We start from the raw sequence: 22,137 nt of genomic DNA, 5'->3' as shown, positions 1-22,137 counted from the left end.
TTCAAGTCACATCATCTTATTTAAGTCACATCACTTCTCTACCACATCACTTCAAACTCAAGCCATATTTTATAAAAAGTCAAAAAATGTACTTATTTAGATCATCCCACACCACCCTATAAATAAAATATTTTTATGTCACGTGATTATAATATAAATTAATTTTAAGAATAAAAGTGAGAAAAACTTAAAATATAAAGGTTAAAGTAAAAAAAATAAATTTTAAGAGTCAAAATAAAAAAATGGTCAAACATAAAGGGAGGAAGTGTAATTTACCCCAAAATAAATGGTCTATGGTGCCACGTGAGAGAGTTAGGATTGTTTTAATTTGTGTTTTGAGATATTATTTCAAAAATAATTTTTTAGATAGACTTTAGAAAAAATGAAAATTTGTTTGTTTGTATGTTTTAAAAATAGTTTTGGAGTTTTAGATGATTTGATATATATATATATATATATATATTTCAGTTAAATAGATATGTCATTTAAATGGTATCCCAAGTATTATTGGTTGAAACAGTGAATCCCATTACTTGTTTGTCTCATTTGAGGAGATAATTGGACACTTGCCTAAAAATTTTATCTTATTTGGAGAGATAATTAGATACTTGTCTAAAAATAAATAATTTAAAACAATATTTCTGAGGCAATGAATAATTTCTTGAAAAGGAGAGAAAAAACAGTGACTGTTGTGTCTCAATTTGAGGTGCATTATGGGCTTATTTTTATGATCTGTACCGTTTATTAATCAGATATCAATAATTATATAATCGAATTGAATATTTTTTATGTTATTTTTTAAAAGAAAAACTTATTGTTTATTTTGTTTGGTTTCCAAAACAAACAATATATATATGGTTTTTTTAAATGAAAAATTAATTAATTTGGTGAAAATAAATTATAAAAAACTATTTATCTCCTAAAAAGGGGAAAAAAAAAATATAACAACAATGAACATTTTTTATGTTTTCAATTTTTTATCAAATTAGTTTTTATATATATATTTTGAGTAATGTTTAGGTATCATGAAAAATTTCATGAAAATTCTCTACTCTTGAATTAAACACACAATAAAACACCACACACTAATCAAATGATGAAATTTTTTTATGAAACATTTCATTATCTTTCTTTCATGATACTTAACATTACTTATATACTTTTTAAAAAATTTTAAAATGAAACCATACCATGTTAAGATAATAATTATATTAATTTGTAACTTAGTGAATTATACATTTTTGGTGTTAGGATTACTGAATCATATTTTTAAGTACATTGTATCATAATTTAAAACACATCACCATGTGATTTTTGTTATGATAATAATTATATGAAATTGTAATTTATCACAGTTTTTTTTTTTTTTTGTTAGTTTGAATCTTTAGAGTTACGATAGAATATAATTAACATTAAATACATTATATTTTAATTTAAATAAAGAGTTTTGTTAAACTGATTAATATGATTTTTGGCAGGTATGAAGTACTCAACAAATCTTACAAAATAAACGGTTCAGATTATAAAAATAAGCCTATAATATACCTCAAATTAAAATACAACAGTCATTACTGTACTTTCATCCAAGAAAAAATGACCATTGACGTCTAATAAAGAGATAAATATTTTAAAATTGAATAAAGCTTACGACTCCCAATAAGGGTACTGGGGTCACTCCTGATTGGCAAAAAAAAATCAATTTTTTTTTTTTTTGATTTTAGCCAGTGGTAGAGCATCACGTGACATTGGGGATTACTCGGGTGCCCCCAGCCGAGGGTCCGAATCATGGCTGTTTAAAATTTTTTCCCCTAAAAATATATCTTGATTAATAAACCAGACATGCCCTTAATTGCCCTCTTCTTAGAGTGCATTCGTTTTTGTTTGGAGTTGGGTATTTTCGTCTTTCCGTGTTAAAAACCAAGAAATATAAAAGAAGTGGATATGGAAGAGATTTGGATGATGTGGTACTCATAAAAGATAGAGAGAAAGCTCACTGCTTCACTCACTAAAATCTTCTCCACTCTCATTCCCACCACCGCCGGAGACCCCAATTCTGGCCCTAAAACTCCGCCTCCGGCGACCCACAAAAGGTACTACTCATTTCTCTCACTCTACACAGCATTGTCTTGCAATTTGATTCTTTCTATTTCTTTGTTTTTGGCTCATTGTGCATGAATTTCACTGGGTATTTTTGATGGGTGCTTTTGTGATTTATGTATATTATTAGCCTATGTTTGTCAATTGAATGGATGGGCTGTGAAATTCAAGTTAGTTTGTTTTGGCTTATTGTGCATAAATTTTACTGCGTATTTTTCATGGGTTCTTTTGTGCTTTTATGTATATCAGCATATGATTGTCAATTGAATGGGTGGGCTGAAAAGTTGAAATTAATTCTGGTTTAGTGATTGAAATTGGACTATTTACCTGTGAAATTTCATTCAAATTGCAATCTTCTCACCCTTTCAAACTTTTTGTGGGACTTGTATTCTTTTGAATCTATTGCTGGATCAATACATTTGCCTTGCTTGTCATGATTTGCCAAATTTCAAATTGAACAAACAAGACAACCGATAGGTGGGGTCAATTTTTTTTTCTCTCTTTTTTTTGGGTAGAAAATCAAAATAAACTCATATTGTTAGGTATTGTGATTCTAATGAGATGGCTTTCATCTGCAATGAACTTGGAGTATGTAATTTAATGGTGAATTTTCCAAAAGGCAAGTTTTACGAAATGTTGGGGCTTGGATAATTATGCATTCTTGGAAATCACAAGTCAAAGCTTAATGATGATTTGAAAAAATGATTACAGAGAGGTTTGAACAATGTATTTGAATGCTAAAGTGCAAGCTCATTAAGTTTATGATCTAACTAGGCAAACAATTAGGGGACCGTGTAAGTGTGGTACACATGAGGTATACCTCAATATAAGGAACAAAGATATTCAGGGGATTTAAGACTTTGGAAGAATGAATTAGAAGAGTTGATGGAAGGTTTGCTAAACACGGAAATAGCCTCTCTAGTGTGGGATACGGTAGCATGCATCAGACCTGTACGGGGGTGAAACATTCTCCGTTCTCCGTACTCCTTGAACTCAAGCTTCACATAATGTCGCTTGACCTGAAAACAGAAAGATGGTGAGCTGTCTGGCGGTATGCTGCCGGATAAACCCTCCGACGATCAAGTTAGCACACTTGGAGAAGAAGAAGAAAAATTGGAATAGAGCACTTTAGAGACAGAGAGAGTTATCAATTCCTTCAGGTTGCTTACCTACGTTCCCCCATTCCTCCTTTTCTAGGCTGGCCATGCAGCCTCAGAGTTGTGGGCGCACTACCTCTGCTGTCCTTCCCTGGACAGGCGTTTGTGCTCCCCTCTACCTTCCTTACACGTGTAGAGACCAAAACCTCCAAACAGTGTTTGTCGAACCGCCAAACGGTATTGACGCATACCAGAAGTGGATTTTCCCTTCATCATATCATTGGTCCAAGTGGCTCACACAATCGGGCTATCAAGACCGACCTACCACTTGGGGAGAAACACCACAATAACTGGGACGGCCGAACTATACTAAATCGGTCCATCTGAATTGACCGGTCGTGAGATGCGCAGTTTGGTATCTCGGTCTCGCCCCGCTACCTTACAAAACATCTCGGCCTAAATTCAATCTGGACTGTCCGCAGCTCGGCCCAATGCATCACTGCGGATCTAACCGAATATCAGGCCGAATTGTAGCTCGGTCGAGCACCTGCATGCCTCCACATTCTGGTTGATGATCTGCTCGGCCCAACGTGGTGGGTTGGGGAGCCGCGTTGGTTCAGCTCGGTCTGACACAGGGCCTGACCCTCGCAAGGCCCAACACCATACCCGCGCTATCATAGCTCGGCCCTACTATTCGGCGCAAGTCCCCTTCTCAATTGCCCCTTAATCCCATCCAAGCTGAGCGTGATTGGGATTATTATTGTAACCGAGCTACCTAATTTGGTCAGTCGTTGAGGATTGCGCCGGTGGTCTTGTCATCGATCGTTCCACGTGGCTTCACTTCATTGGTTCCGTGCAACCCCACAGTTGTCTTCATTACATTAGGTAAAACTGGAATCGAGGAGGCAGATGGGGCCATCGTGCCCCTCGTTTCCCTTAGCTTCAATGCATGAACTTCACATTTAGGATAAATAGCATAAACCCTGGAGAAGACCGAGCAAAATCCTACTTTTAGATCCAAAATAAGACATAGCCGAGCAAAACCTGGTTTGTGGTCCTCCCTTGAGTCTGAGACTGAGCTGTAAGTTGTAGGGAGCTAGAACCGAGATAGGAAGATCGAAGCAATGTAGATAGTCGAACCGAGATAGGGAGATCGAACCGGTCAAATGCCCCAGGATCCTTTATCGAACTAAACACTTCCTCGTAAGAGTCGTGCAAATTATGCCGCGCTAATACTCGGACTTATTTTTTAATAATGCAGAACAAACTAGGACCGACCAGGCTCACTCAGCTTTACTTTCAGTGAGGCTCAAAGTCCAAGCAAACAATCACCAAATTTTGACCGAGATACAAACAAAATTACACAACTAAATAAAACCGAGATAGATGGGGAAGTACCGATTCATGGTTAATTCGCCTGGGGCAATGACCGAGTTCCGTAGAGAGTATAGTATTCCAGACGACGTCCACTTGGAGCTGGCCAAGAAAGGAGACACTCCCTGGGGCGAACTGGACAAATGCCCTTTCACGGTGGTATCCATTGTGGAAGGTGGCGTGCACTTCCCGGTTTAATCCCTGGTCTGCGAATTTTTGAGGCACACTAGGCTGTGCCCGACCCAAGTCTCCAACAACACATACAAAATAATAAACGGCGTGGTTGCGCTGAATAGGATACTCGGTTTGAATCTCGGCCTTGCCGAGATATTTCATCAAAATACTCTTAGCAAAAATAAAGGAGGGTTTTGCTGGTATCTCAAGGTCAGGAAAGGCCGAGCAAAACTCATCGAAGGTAACCCGGACAAAGAGACCAATGACGGCGATTTCCTGCGGGTGTTCGGTAATTATGAGGACACCGAAGCGCTTGTACCGGGTTGGTACATAAGAAAAGATTTTGGGAGTGCTGGTGAGCATCTCGATATTTTTTTGTAACTGTTATTTTTACTGCCGATCTAACACTTGCCTTCTTGTTGCAGACTATAGACTCTTGGCGGAAGATTACTCCCGCGCGAACCAAGAGGCAATAAGGGTTGCATTGTGGCATCTGGTCGAGGAGCGAGAGTCCCACAAGCTGCTCGGCTTTGAACCGAGCTACCGTTACACAGCACCGCGCAGGAGTAGGGTGACCGACTTTCTTCGAGCACCTTCTGCAGAACCAGATCCAAACCTTCCTCCGATCAAACTAGTTCTTTTGACCGCTGAGCAAGAGATGGCCAAAATTTGGGCTATCAAGTCAATGATCACTGGCGAGCCGAGCGACTCTCAGCTGCCAGAGGCAGCTGGGGGAACATCTTCCACGCCGGCCGTGCAAGACAAAGGGGCAGTGCTGGCTCTCACTAATGAACAAGCTGCTGGTCAGTCTATGAAGAGGTCGAGAAGAGGGCAATCTGAACAACATTTGGTGGACGAGGATTCCATCGAGAATCCATTTGGTGGTCAGTCTATCAATCCGTTGTTGGCTACTTGCCCCTGGTATTCATAGGAGCTTAATATCCTTGTAATGCCTTTGTACAAAAACGCATAGTATAAGAAAAATGTGGGGCTATCTTCCATTACATGTCACTGATTTACACCAAATGCCGAAAGGCCAAGTTACAAAAGGCAAAGGAATAGAAAAGATTACATTTCAAAAGTAAAATATCTTGAGATTGGCTGCATTCCACGGTCTGGGGACAGCTTTACTATCTAAGTCTTCCAAGTGGTATGCCTCTTTGCCTGCAAGGCCAGTTATCTTGTACGGTCCCTCCCAATTTGCTCTTAATTTACCTTCGCCAGGGATCACTGTGTTGCCCATTACCTTCCTTAAGACCCAGTCCCTGATCTTGAATAGCCTAGGATGCACAGTCTTGTTGTATTTTCTGGAGAGCTCTTGCTATTAGGTCGCTATGTGGATTAGAGCCCGTTCCCTTCTTTCTTCAGCTAGGTCAAGTTCCAAGGCCACGGCTTTATTGTTTCAAGTCTGGCTGAAAACTTTTAGATCGGCTGGTTGGCATGCCAGTTTCCAATGGTATGACAGCCTCCATGCTGTAGGCCAAGGCAAAAGGAGTTTCCCCGGTTGAGCGCCTTGGTGTAGTGCGGTATGCCCAGAGCACATTAGGGAGTTCTTCAGCCTACTTCCCTTTGGCCTTTTCCAGTTGTTTCTTCAGCCCGTCCAAGATGGTCTTGTTTGAAGTTTCTGCTTGACCATTTGACTGAGGGTAGGCCGGTGTGAAGTTGTAAAAACTAAATCTTTAACTCGTCGCAAAATCCGCGGAAGAGTTTCCCATTGAACTAAGTGCCATTATTTGAAATGAGGGCCTTTGGGATACCGAAGCGAGTGATGACATTCTGCCAAACGAACCTTTTTACATCTTTTTCCTTGATGGTTGCAAATGGCTCGGCCTCAACCCACTTAGTGAAGTAGTTGGTAGCAGCGATGAAAAACTTGTGGTTGCCTGCAGCTGTTGGAAGCGGTCCCACAATATCCAGCCCCTAAAGCGCAAATGGCCAAGGACTTGTAAGGTGGAGCAACTCTCTGGCCGGCTGGTGGATTTGGTGAGCAAATTTTTGACATTTTTCACACCTGCGAACGTATTTCTGCCTGTCCGCTTGCATGCATGGCCACTAATAACCCTGGGAAATTGCTCGGTAAGCCAAAGACCTGCCTCCAATATGACTCTCGCAGATGCCTTCATGAATCTGGAAGAGGAAAGCTTCTACCTTGTTGGGGTGGACGCATTTCAGGTATGGCCCAATGAAAAACTTCTTGTACAAGGCGCCAGATGGAGAGAGCCAAAACCGCTCTGATTTGGCCCTAATCTTGTTGGTCTCTTTCTTTTCAGTGGGTAGAATTCCATCCTTTAGGAAGGCGACGATGGGATCCATCCAGGACGGTCCCAAGTTGGCGCAGAGTACTTCGGGCACCTCTGGTTCCTTAATGCTTGGTCGGGGTAAGAATTCTATCATCAAAGGATTGGGAAAAGTTGTTTGCATGGATGCTGAGCTGACTAGTTCGTCGGCTGCGTTGTTTTCTTTGCGGTTAATTTGTTTCATTCTTATTGCGGCAAACTTTTTGATTTTTGCGCGTACCAGCGCTTGATATTTGGCCATCCTTTCATCCCTGGCCTCATATGCTTTCATTCTCAATGCACTCTTCAATCCGGCGAGGAGGGCTTCATATTCTGCGTCATTGTTGGATGCTGGGAAACCGAGCGTGATCGTGTGCTCGATGGTCAGCCCATCCGGGGAAGTCAGCACAATCCCTAGCCTGGTACCATGTCTGTTGGAGGCCCCATCGATGAAGAGTTTCCACATCTCGCCAATGAACAACCTCCAGCAGTTGGAGGGATTTTGAGAGTTCTTCAACTCCAAGGTACTGGTCGTCTCATTCTGGTCTCTTTCTATGTCTCTGTCGAGCTGGTACTTTGGCAAGCTGGTCGGCTTTTCCATTTCTTGCTCGGCTTTCTCTTGCCCTTCTGCCACTTGTTGTCCGCCATTTGTTTATGTTGTCTGAGCCGTGGGCTGCACTGAATCCGCGCTAGCCAAATCGACAGGGTAAATAGGATGTGTTCCAGGGGCAAATTTTGCCACGAAGTTGGCAAGAGCTTGAGCTTTGATAGTAGTGCGCGGTTGGAACTTGATATCGTATTGTCCCAATTCCACGGCCCACTTCAAAATTCTACCGGTAAAATCTGCCGTTTCAAAGAGCACCTTAAGTTGAAATTCGGTTAGCACAACTATTGTGTAGGCATGAAAATAGTGCGCCAGCTTTCTGGAAGCCATCATAAGGGCCAGAGCCAATTTTTCTAGCGGTAGATATCTTGATTCAGCCGGGAGCAGGGTCTTGCTTACGTAGAAGATGGGGAGGTGCTGGATACCCTCAGTGCGGACGAGGACGGCCCTCACCGCGTGCTGAGAAACTGCCAAGTAGAGATACAGTTCTTCGCCCGGTTTCGGAGTGACCAAGATTAGGGTTGAGGAAAGGTACATTTTTAGATCCGCCAATGCACGATCGCATTCGTCATTCCAAAAGAACTTGGCCTTTAAAGTTTTGAAGAAGGGCCTGCAACGATCTGAAGATTGGCTGATAAATCGGTTCAGCGCGGCTGCCATCTCGGCGAGATGTTGCACGTCCTTCGTGGAGTTTGGACGCTCCAATTCTTGTATCGCTTTGATCTGGGAAGGGTCGACTTCGATTCCTCGGTTCGTGACCAAAAAACCTAGAAATTTTTCGGTGCCAACTCCGAAGGCGCGCTTGGAGGCATTCAAACGCAGCTTGTGATGCTTAAGTATGGTGAACATCTCTGCTAGGTCGGCGAGATGTTGAGACTTTTCCTTGCTCTTTACTACCATATCATCGATAAAAGCCTCCACAATGCGGCCAAGAAGGGAAGCGAATATTTTGGTTACCATCTTTTGAAAAGTTGCCCTGGCATTTTTCAGTCCGAATGGCATGACCTTGTAGCAGTACAGGCCTCTTGGAGTGGTGAATGAAGTGATCTCTCGGTCTGGTTTGTACATGGCTATTTGGTGGTAGCCATGATATGCATCTAGGAAGCTAAACCTCTGATGGCCAGCGGTTAGATCCACCAGCCGGTCAATTCTCGGGAGAGGGAAGCTATTCTTGGGGGGGAAAACACGGTTGACTGTCTTATAATTGACGCACACCCACCATTTACTATTTTTCTTCAGCACTACCACCGTGTTAGAGATCCATCTAGGGTACTGCACTTCTTCTATTGCCCCCGCTTCTAGCAAGTTCTTAACCTCTTCCGCCACTATCTCGGCATGGTGCAAGGCCGAGCGCCTCGTCCTTTGGATGACCGGTCGTGCATTAGGAAAAACATTCAACTAATGGCAAATGAAGCTAAGGTCGATGCCAGACATATCGTAAGGCGTCCATGCAAAGGCCTCCATGTTGGAAACCAAAAAGTCGACATAATCGAGTCGCTCGGTGCTGGACAAAGATGATCCCAAAAGAAAGAACTTATTTCGATCATTCTCGTCGACGCGCACTTCCACCAAATCTTTTCGTGAGAGCTATTATTCGGTCATCGTTCTGTAAGTCTGGCATAGGTGGTGTCGGAGGAGGAGGTGGAAGATGTGGTTGCTGCCACTGTTGTTGTTGCCTCAATGTTTCTGTCATTTCCTGGATTAATCTTTCCATCCTATCTATTCTGGTAGTAGAGGACTCTTCTATCTCATCACCTCTTGTTCTTACCATCTGATTAGACTTGCATTATTCTTTATACAAAAGTTTCACAAGTATGCATATACTAAGGAGCATACATATTCACATAATTCGCAATGCAAGTAAATCACAAACATATAGCATATAATCATTCATCTTGAAGCATTTACGTACATTCTTGATGCTTTCAGATTCATACTTTTCACACGAATGCATCCTAGATCTTTTCTAGATGCTAATTGTTCATTTGGACAAGTGTGTGAGTTATTAGCTTGGCTTTGATACCATTCTGTCATGACCTGAACCCGTCCTTATAGGTTAAGGTCATAATCGGCCAGTAATCACGAGATCACCTACGGCCTCAAACCAAATAAACGTATATCATTAGAGTTAAGGGGCCAAAACGGAAGCAATTTAAAACTTTATCCATAGAGCTGTGCTTACATGCACATTATAACATTTAACATGTGTTCGTTAATAACCCACACCAAAAGGAAAGTCAACATATGAACTTTACACGATAGGATCATTCAAGTTGTAATCAGCCAAACCAAAAGGCTTATGTACAAAGGTGATCCAAAACGTTAGCAAAAGTACAACAACGAACAAAAAAGGCGAAGACAAGTCTCGTATGTGAGAAGTTTGGGTTGACTCCACAAAACTTGACTCTTCTCACATAACTTCACCGAGGCTGGGTTTGTACATCTCTTGGCTCACCTACAGACACATGAATGAGAGTGAGCGAAAGCCCAGTGAATAATATCAAGTAGAGAAGATACATGAACGAACTTTGAAACAGTTACATCAGACGGCCTTGGGCCCAATTCATGTTTCTATCTAATGTATCAAACGACAAAAGTTTTAGATGTATCAAACGGCCTCGGGCCCAATTCACTCATATCCGACGGCCTTTGGCCCATTCATTCATGTCTAACGACCTTTGGCCTAATCGTTCATGTCCAACGGCCTTTGGCCCAATCGTTTATATCCGACGGCCTTCGGCCCAATCATTCATGTTCAACGGCCTTTGGCTCAATCGTCTGTATCTGATGGCCTTTGGCCCAATTCATTCATGTCCAACGGCCTTTGGCCCAATCGTTTATATCCGACGGCCTTTGGTTCAATCATTCATGTCAAACGGCCGTTGGCCCAATCATATAGCAAAATAAATATTTGCCCACAATTCAAATTAACAAGCTTATAAGACTTATAAAGGAATAAACAATAGGACAAATAACGTACTTCAAAATATCTTTACTAAGATATTACTCACAGTGATCTGCCGGTGGATTTGCTCTCGTGCTTGACCCTACATATTTCATGAACATAATAGGTCACAAACGATTCAATCTGCTCTTAATTCATACATCCTTCTTAGGCTTCTTTCTTGTCCTTTTAACTCATTTACAATACTTAATGTATGCCTAAGAGTACTTAGAAATGAAAGAGAACGGAAAATGAAACACAAAACATCTTTACAAATTTTCTGAAACAAGGCTCCCCGCTCGAGCATGGATTCTGCCGCTCGAGCGGACCCCTTTGGTCTGCAAAGGACTGGTTGCCTCACTTTTACGCTTGAGCATGAATCTCCCCGCTCGAGCGGACATCAATGTCTGCAAAACTTCTGGGAACTAGCATTTCACGCTCGAGCGGCCATTACCCTGCTCGAGCGAACATGCTGAATTCTGGATTTTCTAGCAAGCTGTTTGAGCTTCAAACTTGCATTCAAACTAATGTAACTTGCATATTATGACTCATACTTCACATACACATCCTCTAACATGATACAAATGCGAAATTACAACATTATGAAGCTCAAATCCTATGAATCAATTGCATGCATACTCAAATTATACCAAATCCATCTCTAACACATCAAATTCATGCACATCATAACTCATACCTCCATGAATTGTACTTGCATGTGGGATATAACTTTCATTCTCAACTTAAATGATGTAGAGATGCTCAAAAGCATGAACTTTAATCAAAATTCAACATGGATCATATATTTCATGCTCAAAGATACAAATTCATGGCAATTTCTTACATGCATGCATTCATTGACTTCAAATTCATCAAGATCAACTCAATTTATGTTCTAGGTCACCATCTTACTTTGAATCCACAAAATTACAAACTCAACTCATGAATTTACTCACCTAGGAGTTCCAACTCTCCAACTTATAGCTAATTCTTGAGTTAATCTTCAAGATTCCCAAGCTTCTTGATCAATCCTCTATCTTGAGCTCCATCTCTCTCTAAATTCGGCACTCTCACTCTCTCTTTAAGGTGTAATCTCAGCCAAATGAGTTCAAAGAGAGGAATTGAGTGTATATAAGCCTATTTATAGGCTTGGCTAATCAAATTAATTAAGGCTAAGTAATTAAGCCTAATTTAATCGTTCTGAATCTAATTATTTCGATTCAAATCAATTTTCAATTAAATTTCATTGTAGGCGCTAAAAATTATGCTAATCACAATGGCGTAGTTAATTTCGTTTTCTGTAGCCAATAAGGCTTTCAATTTTCAGTTCTTATCAGTAAGTTGAACAGATTTTCTTACCGTGAACAGATAGAAATTCAAAATCACATATAATCATATAAGTGGCACCCAAAATCATATTAAACACATAATCACAATCATAATTAAGACTAATTAGCATAATACGGAACAGGGTTATCACAGTTATCCTCCTGTCCCACCGAGTGAACCTTTCCTGCCACTCTTCTGTTCGCCGACACCGGATTCGCCTTCTCGGTTGCGGTGGTGGCATCATCCTCTACTCAGATGTATTCGTTGATCCGCTGCATCAAGGATTTCATGGTTGTGGGCTGGTGCATCGTAAGCGAATCTCGCAGCTTATGTTCGACTGGGAGACCTCGCTTATATTGGGTGATAGCCAAATTGGTGGGGCAATCGAGAATCTCATTGTAGGTTTCCTAGTACTTGGCATTGTATGTCTTCAAAGAGCCTCTAGATTCCATCTTGACGCTCAGGAGATGGTCGACCTCCTTCAGTGTTCGAGTGTTGGTTTTGAATCTGGTAATGAAGGCCTTTGCTAGTTGTTGCCATCCCTCGATGCTCCCCTTCGGAAGCCTTTCGAACCATTTCAGGCCCAGTTCTCCCAAACTTGCTGGGAATATGAGGCACATCAAGGAGTCATTGCGCCGGTGGCTAGCCATTCCTTGCTTGTAATGGCTCACGTGCATGTACGGATCCGTCTTGCCGTCGTATAACATGAACTTAGGTTGGTGGAATCCGACAGGGAGCGGCATGCTCTCGATTTCTGGGGACAGTGGGGTTGCGGTAAGTCTCGCTAGCTCTCTGTCCACCGGCGCTAGTGCAATCACTCTCGGCGCTGGCATTGCCACTTCCTCACTACAACGGATTTGGGGACTCAGCCTTTGCAATGTTGGTAATCTCTGGGTCTCTCTACAGCGGGCCCGCTCCTTCAACACATCCCTTAGGTCCCCCGAACGGGCAGAGTAAGAGTATCTCTTCGTCGTCGATGGACGTGAGGGACGGTAGCTATTGTCGCGAGTGTAAGATCTCCCCTTCTGTGGGTCGGAGTCCCCAACCCCATAGCTTTTGGTGATAGAGAGAGAGGGCGTCCTATCTTGGCAGCGACTGCTAGAGCGAGGGGGCGGGGTGTGCTCACTGTGGTTGCCCTCTCCAGCAACACCCTTCCCCTTGATCTGGCGCTTCAGCGCCTCCATTTCAGCCGCTATCTTGCGAATGAGGGCGTCCTGGTCTCTGAGTTTGTGCTCCAAGCGCTGAGCATGCGACTCTTCCTGTCGTTGGCGACCCTTTGGACTCTTCGAGTGATCAGTGCTTCTTGCGCGTTTGTCTCGCGCACCTCCGAAAGAGGTCTCCAGGCTCACCATAATCGGAATAGCAGGAGGGCCATCTTTAACGGACAACGGAGTTTCGTTATTGTCAGCCATGGAAATGATTGGAAAAGCTTGAAGTGCAAGGTTTATCTGTCAAAGTTTTCCCACAGACGGCGCCAATTGTACGAGAATGAAATATCCTCCGTTCTCCGTACTCCTTGAACTCAAGCTTCACGTAACGTCGCTTGACCTGGAAACAGAAAGATGGTGAGCTGCCCGACGGTGTGCTGCCGGATAAACCCTCTGATGGTCTAGTCAGCACACTTGGAGAAGAAGAAGAAGAAGAATGGGAATAGAGCACTTTAGAGAGAGAGAGTTATCAATTCCTTCAGGTTGCTTACCTCTAACGTTCCCCCATTTCTCCTTTTCTAGGCTGGCCATGCAGCCTCAGAAATTGTGAGCCCACTACCTTTGCTGTCCTTCCCTGGACAGGCGGCTGTGCTCCCTTCTACCTTCCTTACACGTGTAGAGACCAAAACCTCCAAACAGTGTTTGTCGAACCGCCAAACGGTATTGACGCATACCAGGAGTGGATTTTCCCTTCATCATATCATTGGTCCATGTGGCTCACACAACCGGGCTATCAAGACCGACCTACCACTTGGGGAGAAACACCACAATAACTGGGACGGTCGAACTATGCTAAATTGGTCCATCTGAACTGACTGGTCGTGAGACGCGCAGTTTGGTAGCTCGGTCTCGCCCCGCTACCTTACAAAACATCTCGGCCCAAATTCAATCTGGACTGTCCGCAGCTCGGCCCAACGCATCACTGCGGATCTAACCGAATATCAGGCCGAATCGTAGCTCGTTCGAGCACCTGCATGCCTTTACATTCTGGTCGATGATCTGCTCGGCCCAACGTGGTGGGTTGGGGAGCCGCGTTGGTTCAGCTCGGTCTGACACAGGGCCTGGCCCTCGCAAGGCCCAACACCATACCTGCGCTATCATAGCTCGGCCCTACTGTTCGGCGCAAGTGCCCCTCTCAAGACCCTTCCTGGACCTTGTAGTGCTGGGTTGCAGAGTCTTGTCACCTAGTTGGATAGGTAAGCTATTAGGATAGGCTTAGAAGTTATATGTTAAAATAGACCTCCAAGTGCCAATACAAACAAATGGACTTGTGGCTGTCATTGTTATTTTCATTAAAACATTCTATGGAGTCATCCAACTTTCCTTTCGGAGCACATAGTATTGGTCTGTTGGTAGTTTTGGCCTGAACCCAACATTTTACCGACATTCTAAGTGTATTGGTCCTTTCCATGACCTTAGGCATCAGTGAATCGTTCTAGTTTCTTCATTCTTGGCAGCTTACATAAAATACCACGTTTGATTCTAATTATTCTATAAACTCTAATAACTAAAAGTGCTTGTAATAATTTTTGTGACAAAAGATAAGGATCCAATGATACTAAAGGAAGGTCTTGAAACCAAGCAACTCAGTGTTTTATCTGCCCAATTAAAAAACTGGTTTGACCCAAAACATTGAAACCAGACATTGTTCTAGTTCAATTTCTTGTCCAGTTTTATTAACTTTGGGCGGGATCTTTTACACTGCCTGACAAATGTTTGTTAATTGCTAATTGCTATCATCTAAGTTGCTATTGTCTTCTTTTACACTGGCCGAGCACCTGCCTTTGGGATCTATGGAATCAGATGCATCACTTACTCCTTTTTTTGGCCAACCAGTGCTACAAAATGCTTGTCTAATCGATCATATCCTCCTGATGCAAGATTAGGTTGAACATTTTTGGAACTAATTAGAATCTTGTATGCTTTTTGCAGCAGACAGCTTCTGAAGATGGTGCCTTTGCAAAATTCACCTTCAATCCATCAGACGTGGTTGTCAAATGCGTCTACTCAGGTTCTAACTCCTCAACCTGGCTCCATCATGGCGATATACTTTGTTGAACTTTGTAAAATTCATTCTTGTTTTTATATTTATTTTTTTTATGTAGGTGGATTTCATGCCTCAGCTAGGAATGTACCGGCACGGTCCATTTCAAAGAAGCATTTCATTTCTTGTCAAGGCGGAGCAAATATCTGCTGCTCCAACTTCATCTCATCAAGGTGGAACTACAAAATTATTTGCATTCTGGATGTTATCCAAATCTGCATAATTTGATGTATTATTCATATGACTTACAAATGTGGAGTCATTACGGTTTATTTGTCTAGATAACCAGCTTACACTGTGATTGCAGCATGATTGGACAGATTGTCTAATTGAGTTTTTACTTGATTTGATAAACATATTAGTTAGGTATTGTCTGAAGCAAAACGAGAAGGAGAAGTAATACTTACAATTTGTCGAACTTTATTCCATTATCGAAATTTATATGAATTTTAAGATAAGAGAAGAGAGTAGAAGATTGCACCATCTGAGTTATTAAATCTTTTTTGTCATATTTGTAAATGTAGGTGATCTAAAATGATGAATTAGTTCTACGATATTAGAATTTAAAATATGCAACAATGTCTCTACTGATTAAAAATCAATAGATAGATAGCCTGGATCCACCACAATTGATGCATTTCTTCTCCCATATATGAGTTGCTGTAGTTGCTTTCCAGTTTATTGTGGTTGAGGTTCTAAAATTGATGGATCACCTTGTGGGCATGAACAATGACTGCACTATCAGTACCCCTGCAATAAAATGAATTGATAAATATGTAGACTATGTTTTCATCAAGGTTTTAAAAACCGGACTGGACCGGCCGGTTCGACCGGTTGAACCGGCGACCGGTCGGGGTTCCGGTCCGGACATACCCTCTGAACCGGCCAAAGTTGAAAACCGGTGTATTTAGCCAGAACCGGAAAAACCGGCGGTTGAACCGGCGAACTGGAGCCGGTTCGCCGGGCTGTCTTGCTCGATTTTTTTTTTTTAGTTTTTTTTTTTTATTTTCTTTCTTTCTTTCTTTCTTATAAAATATAAGAATATAAGAAAATTTTAATTTGAAACTCTTTTTCAAGGGTCTCCTCTTGTGAGGAATCCCATTAAGAGCTTGATGAAATTATTGTGAAAGTCTTCACCTATTTATAAGAAAAAAATTCTTTCAAAAAGACTCAAGAAATCCATGTGGGATTCAATCAAATGTATTGGAGGGAATATTGAAATTTTAATATCCCTCCAAAATTTTTGCTCTCATTTCAATCAAATTATTTGAATTAAAATCACTTGGAGAGAATATTAAATATTTGATTTCATCTTCTAAAATTGAAATTAATAATATTTTAAAATATATTATTATATTTTTCAGTAAAAAAAATATTAGGACAAATATTTAAGATAATTTAATATTTTTAATTTATAATTTTATTACTTATATTTTTATTTAAATATAATTTTAATATATTTATTACGTCACGGTTCGATTCCGGTTCAATCCGACGGTTGAACCGGTGATCCATCCACCCGATCCCTTTTCCGGTTCGCTCACCGGTCCGGTTTTTAAAACATTGATTTTCATAATAACATTGTAACATCATTGCACAATTTTTTGATACATATCACTAATGTATTTTACCTCTCATCAAGTGTTTTTTTTTTTTTTTTTTTTGGGTTAGATAATACACTTTCTGGGTGTGGTTGTGGGTGTTCACATTCTCTATGCATGCATATAGTTTACCCAACTTGAGTATGAGTCAACAACAAAAAAGATTTCCTTGTTGTATTCACTATGCCTGTATCCTCTGTTTAATGATGTAAATTACTATCATCAGATTGTCTTTTCACAGATAGATCCGGGAGGCGTCAACTCATTGCCATGGGGACAACACTTGCTCCTTGGGTTTTGCTGTCCAACCCGAAATACACATCATGTAAGTGCTGTTGTTTCCAATCTGCATAAAATGTTAATTTTATTAATTTTTTGTCATTTTTTTTCTAAAGTATACAGTTCTTTGTTTTCTTTTTGTCATTTTTTCTGTTAAGTACTATTAAAAGCATGCCTGCCAATCGTACAGTGCTTTAATTTCTGTAAAACGATGGCTGATATCCTAAGAGTACACCCTTGATATGGCTCAGTTGCTGCAGAAAGTAAAAAAGGATTCCTGGGAGTCACGGACAAGAAGGATGGATACTCATTTGTCTATCCCTTCGGTTGGCAGGTTTGGATATCTATTTTTTATCTTTTATCAGTATGAAATAGTTTATATGTGTTATTCCTTGTTTCATGCACTTCTTGTTTCAGTGGATGTTCAATATTAGATTGCTTTCTTGATTGTATTATAGTTTTAAGTTTTTGTTTTAATATATATATTTTTTCTGTATGTTTTGAGGCAGGAAGTAGTAATTGAAGGACAAGACAAGGTATTTAAAGATGTGATTGAACCATTAGAAAGTGTCAGTGTCGTTATGATTCCAACGAACAAACAGGACATTCGAGACCTTGGGCCTCCGCAAGAGGTTTGTGCATAACCAGTGTCTTCAGTGTAAAATAGTTAGGCTCAGTATGTTCTAATATTTTTTCTTGATATTTTTCTTTTCTTTCTTAGTGTGTATGTTCTTTCCTTTTCCTCGCATTGTTCAATATAGTACTAACAATAATACCTTCTTTTCATTCTTTGTTGGCATCAGGTTGCGGAAACTTTAATAAAAAAAGTTCTAGCTCCCCCTTCCCAGAAAACTAAGCTAGTTGAGGCAACAGAGGTTAGCCATCTGTATTTTTGTGGGTTTTGCTAAAGAATCGGAAACATGTTTCCATCCTACCTACTAGTTGCGATGGATTGTTGCATGTATTATCATTTTGTGGCGTGCAAAATTTGGAAAAAGAAATCAGTGTGCTCTTAATCTTTTTCCCTTATAAACAAGGTATTGTTCCTGCAATCCTCCTTGCTTTCAGAGGATCTCGTGGGTTTTCGTCCCCTAGGGTGCTTTAGTTTATTGTTCCACTTTAATGCACACATGCATGAACTGAGACACAGAGAGAGGGAGTTCTGCAGAAAAGATGCCGAGAGGTGCAACCATTGTTGACATACCCCAATGTAGTGAGGGGACAACAAAGTAACAATGGGCAATCAAGCTATTTAACAAAGTCGTTGACTTGTACTATTTAACATCCAAACCAACATTCTTCACGCTTTCATTGTTGCCTGTAAGACATAGGACAAGAAACTGGAAACAAACGACGAGACAGATGTCTGCAATACATCAAGAGCATGAAATTGATATTGGCAGCAGACACAGGAATAAATATTCAAAATAGACGACACAAAATCGTAGTTGAAATAATAGTAAGATTAGATTCCAAAGTTTCTGCCTTTCCTCTGTCCCCTCCTTAGAACATCTGTGAGGCAATTGAATGATCTCTCATGTCATCAAGCTTTAAGCCTAAAATTCAACCAAAGTACTAAATACATGCCAATGCTAAAGAACTAAAATAAGCTTTAAAATTAGTTACCCGAACACTGATTGGCAATATGATGAGCTTTTAACACCCTCTCTCTCTCTCTACACTTCTTTTGACAATGCCCCTTTGTTCCATTATTATGTATTTATGTTTTGATGAGTAAGACACAAACACTCATGTTGACTTGAACCCTGTGCCTCCCCCTTTAACCACTCAAGCTAACAACTTGTAGTATGAATGCCTCCAAATTTCTGCTATGTAATGACCACAGGAATGTTCATATGCAAAGTATGGACATTACAGATAGGTATGATATTGCTTTGCTCTACTTTTTTTTATTTTTTATTTTATTTTATTTTATTTTTTTACATACATTATAAAAGTTTGTGACAGGAAAAAGCATGGAATATAATTGTTGGATCCGACTGTTATGACCCAATCTTCATCTTTTTCATTTTTAATCTGTATGTGGTATTGATTTCCATTTCTGACTCACTTCAGTAGAACTAATGAAATCTTGACTAATATTAGTACCCTTGGGTCATGTATAGCATGATGTTGATGGGAACGCTTACTACACAATTGAGTTCATAGCTAAAGCTCCAAACTATACGCGCCATGCTCTCAGTGCAATCTGTATTGGCAATGGTATGGAACTTATCTATGATAAGCTGAATATATTGTGTGCATTGTATATAATACATTGGCCCCGTGTGAAGCAACTTATAGCTTTTTTATTTTGAAAATTTTTAAGTGTTTGATGCAGCTTCTTTGTATAGCTTATATGAGTAAAAAATAGTTTAAATAAGCTGAAAAAAGTTGATTATTAGAAAGCTGGGCAACGAATTATTAGAAAGCTATGCGTTGTAGTTTTCTTGTCTTGTAAATGTTATGGAGTGTGTTGTAACTTTTAAATCCATACAGATGTCTTTATGTTGCTCACAAAGTGCCATTCTCATGCAGGGAGGTTTTACACGGTTACTACGGGGGCCAATGAGAGGAGGTGGGAGAAGATGAAAGACAAATTGCATACCGTCATCGATTCCTTCCAGATTTTTAAAGTCTGAGTTTGTACACACATTCTTCCTTCGCTTCCTAGTTGTACAAGGTACAGTTCTAGCCACTTGTAGTTGTTTCAAATAATTTCTAATGCTGGATCCAATTTTCCTAGATAAAAAGCATTTTTTCCTTGGAAATTCATTTTATATGCTATGTTTTATTTACATAGTACATAAATATGTAAATGCCAATCATTTATGGTTTACATTTTATGTAGGTTAATCGTTCTTTAATTTTATATTGGTTAATCATTCTCTAACGAAGTGATTAATGATTTATCGATTGTTGTCAAATCGTCAATCGAATGAATCATTTTGGTAAAATAATGAATCATAAATCGTAAGGTTGGTGACAATCTGAAATTAGTCAAGCAATTAAGACATTCATATTGCCTATTTGTTAGGCTAGGATGGAATTGAAGGAAAATGCAGCAATTCATGCTGAAATTAGTCCAGCAATTAAGACATTCATATTGCCTATTTGTTAGGCTAGGATGGAATTGAAGGAAAATGCAGCAATTTATGCTGGGCTATGTTTGGATATTGAATTTTTCAAAGAAAAAGAAAATGAAAGGGAAATAGCATTATTTATACTATGTTTTTTTTTGGGACAAACAAGAGTGAGAGGAACTGACATGTGTTTCTACCATGGAATATATGCATATTGGAATGATTAAAAAGTTTAGGAGAAATATTTTGATAATAGAGGTCCATCTTATTAGAATGATTTCAATGGAATGACTTTTTTTTATTCGTACTAAGTAAAATAAATGCAAAATTGAAATGAGACATTTCGGTTCAGACACATAGTTAAGTGGTTATGTGTAGGGGTGATTGTGGATCCGTTTAACCCAACCGAGCTGACCCAATCCAATTGATTTTGGGCGGATGCGTGTCTTTCGGCAGACAGATAGGGATGAAATATTACAAAATTTGTGGATATGGTTCGGATGACGGATCAATCATCCCGCACTCACATGAATCCGATTCGCCGTAGATGAATGTAAAAAAAAAAAAAAAAGAAGAAAGAAATTGTTAACAAGTAATAACATAGAGTAGAAATAATAATAAAAATATATTTTTGTAAAGATGAAAAATAATACCTTAAAAATATGTATGCATGGTGCCATGACCTATTATAAACAAATAATACATATTTTTTCTGATTCCTAGTTATTAGAAATTGTAAAAGTTATAAATTATAATTCAAAAAATGCCAAAAATTTGTGAAGTCCAAATCACCAAACCGACCGCATCCATCCACTAACCCACACGGTCCGCTCAATCTGCATCCACCAAACTGGTGGACGGGGCGGATGCAGATTGATTTTTTCCAATCTGCCTAATTTTGGATGGATGGTGACTGAGATGTTATTCAACCCAACTTGATTTGTGATCACCCATAATCATGTGATAGTATTACTGTCTTACTGAATTACGTGTAATTAAAAATTCACAGATTTTATAATAATATTTAGGGTAAATTATAAAAAAAAAAAAATCTAAGATTTTACGTGTTTTTCAAATTAAACTCTAAAGTTTAAATTTCATCAATTTAACCTTGAACCATGTCATAATTTACGCTCTCCGTTCATCTCATTTACTTTGTTTAATAGATTTTTTTTTTTTTTTTGGAAATATATGTGACAATATATTATTTGCTCTTTCAACTAGTTGTAAAATCCACTTTTGAGTTTGACCATACTAGATGAGGTGCTGCCATTGATGTCGTTGGGTTGCCATGGAAGTATATGTATATGTATATATTAAGAGAGAGAAAATGGGTGCTGCAATGCACAACAATGGTGAAGTGAAGACGGAGGGGAAGGAAGAAGAAAAAAAGAAAGAAAATACAATTTTTTTTTTGCTGGTAACAGGTAGCTATTGTGGAAGTAGTAGGGAACAAGGAAAATAAGGAAAAAAAAAGAAAGAAAAAGAAAAAGAAAAGAAAATAAATAAGGTAGGAGTATGTATGTGTATATATGTCTAATATACATGTATTTATATATAAAATAATAGGTGAATTGACAAATTTATTCCCTCTCAATTACTGTTTTTATTCCTCCTCCGTTACTGTTTTATTACCTCAATTCCTCTGCATATATATATATATATATATATAAACCCTGCTTCAGAAAATGATTTTGTATCAAAAATTGAGTTTTTCGTTAATTCAGCAGACGAAAATAGACAGAGGGTGTAAATTGTGACACTGAAATGAAATTCAAAGTTTAAATTGATGAAATTGAAATCTTGGGATTTGATTTGAAAAAGCATGCGAAATCTTTGATTTTTTTGTGTAATTTGTCCTAATATTTAATAGATTGAAACATTATTTAGGCCTCTTTTGAAAAGTGAGTTAAAAGTCACTTTTTAATTTTTAATTTATTTTGGATTACATTATTTCTCACATTTTTTACACGTTTCTTCAAAAAAAAAAAAATAAAATCAAAAGAAGTCTAAAAAATCAACTTTTA

General features: G+C 39.5%; 2 protein-coding genes across 9 annotated transcripts; one reads left to right on the top strand and one right to left on the bottom strand.

Moving 5' to 3' along the window:
• Positions 1–1,876: 1,876 nt before the first annotated feature.
• PPL1 (PsbP-like protein 1) lies at positions 1,877–21,707 on the top strand. 8 transcript variants are annotated; one of them, XM_082866691.1, is made up of 10 exons: positions 1,880–2,090; positions 15,036–15,114; positions 15,209–15,320; positions 16,990–17,073; positions 17,279–17,361; positions 17,537–17,659; positions 17,831–17,902; positions 19,154–19,250; positions 19,566–19,710; positions 21,335–21,707. In XM_082866691.1, the coding sequence occupies exons 2-9, from the start codon at positions 15,052–15,054 to the stop codon at positions 19,667–19,669; spliced, it is 738 nt and encodes a 245-aa protein (XP_082722817.1). In that variant the 5' UTR covers positions 1,880–2,090; positions 15,036–15,051; the 3' UTR covers positions 19,670–19,710; positions 21,335–21,707. The 8 variants fall into 8 exon arrangements, with proteins under 8 accessions (XP_028059184.2, XP_082722817.1, XP_082722816.1 ...); XM_082866690.1 differs by having other exon boundaries at positions 1,942–2,090; positions 16,975–17,073; positions 21,369–21,707; XM_082866689.1 differs by having other exon boundaries at positions 1,942–2,090; positions 16,975–17,073.
• LOC145824164 (uncharacterized) lies at positions 6,795–7,619 on the bottom strand. Its single transcript, XM_082923774.1, has one exon. It carries the CDS (start codon positions 7,617–7,619, stop codon positions 6,795–6,797), a length of 825 nt encoding a protein of 274 aa, XP_082779900.1.
• Positions 21,708–22,137: the final 430 nt, after the last annotated feature.

The sequence above is a fragment of the Camellia sinensis genome, chromosome 4 (genome assembly GCF_055761805.1).
Source record: "Camellia sinensis isolate YWXY chromosome 4, ASM5576180v1, whole genome shotgun sequence".
In the NCBI taxonomy this organism is placed as follows: Eukaryota; Viridiplantae; Streptophyta; class Magnoliopsida; order Ericales; family Theaceae; genus Camellia; species Camellia sinensis.
This window is presented reverse-complemented; position numbering and strand designations above follow the sequence as displayed.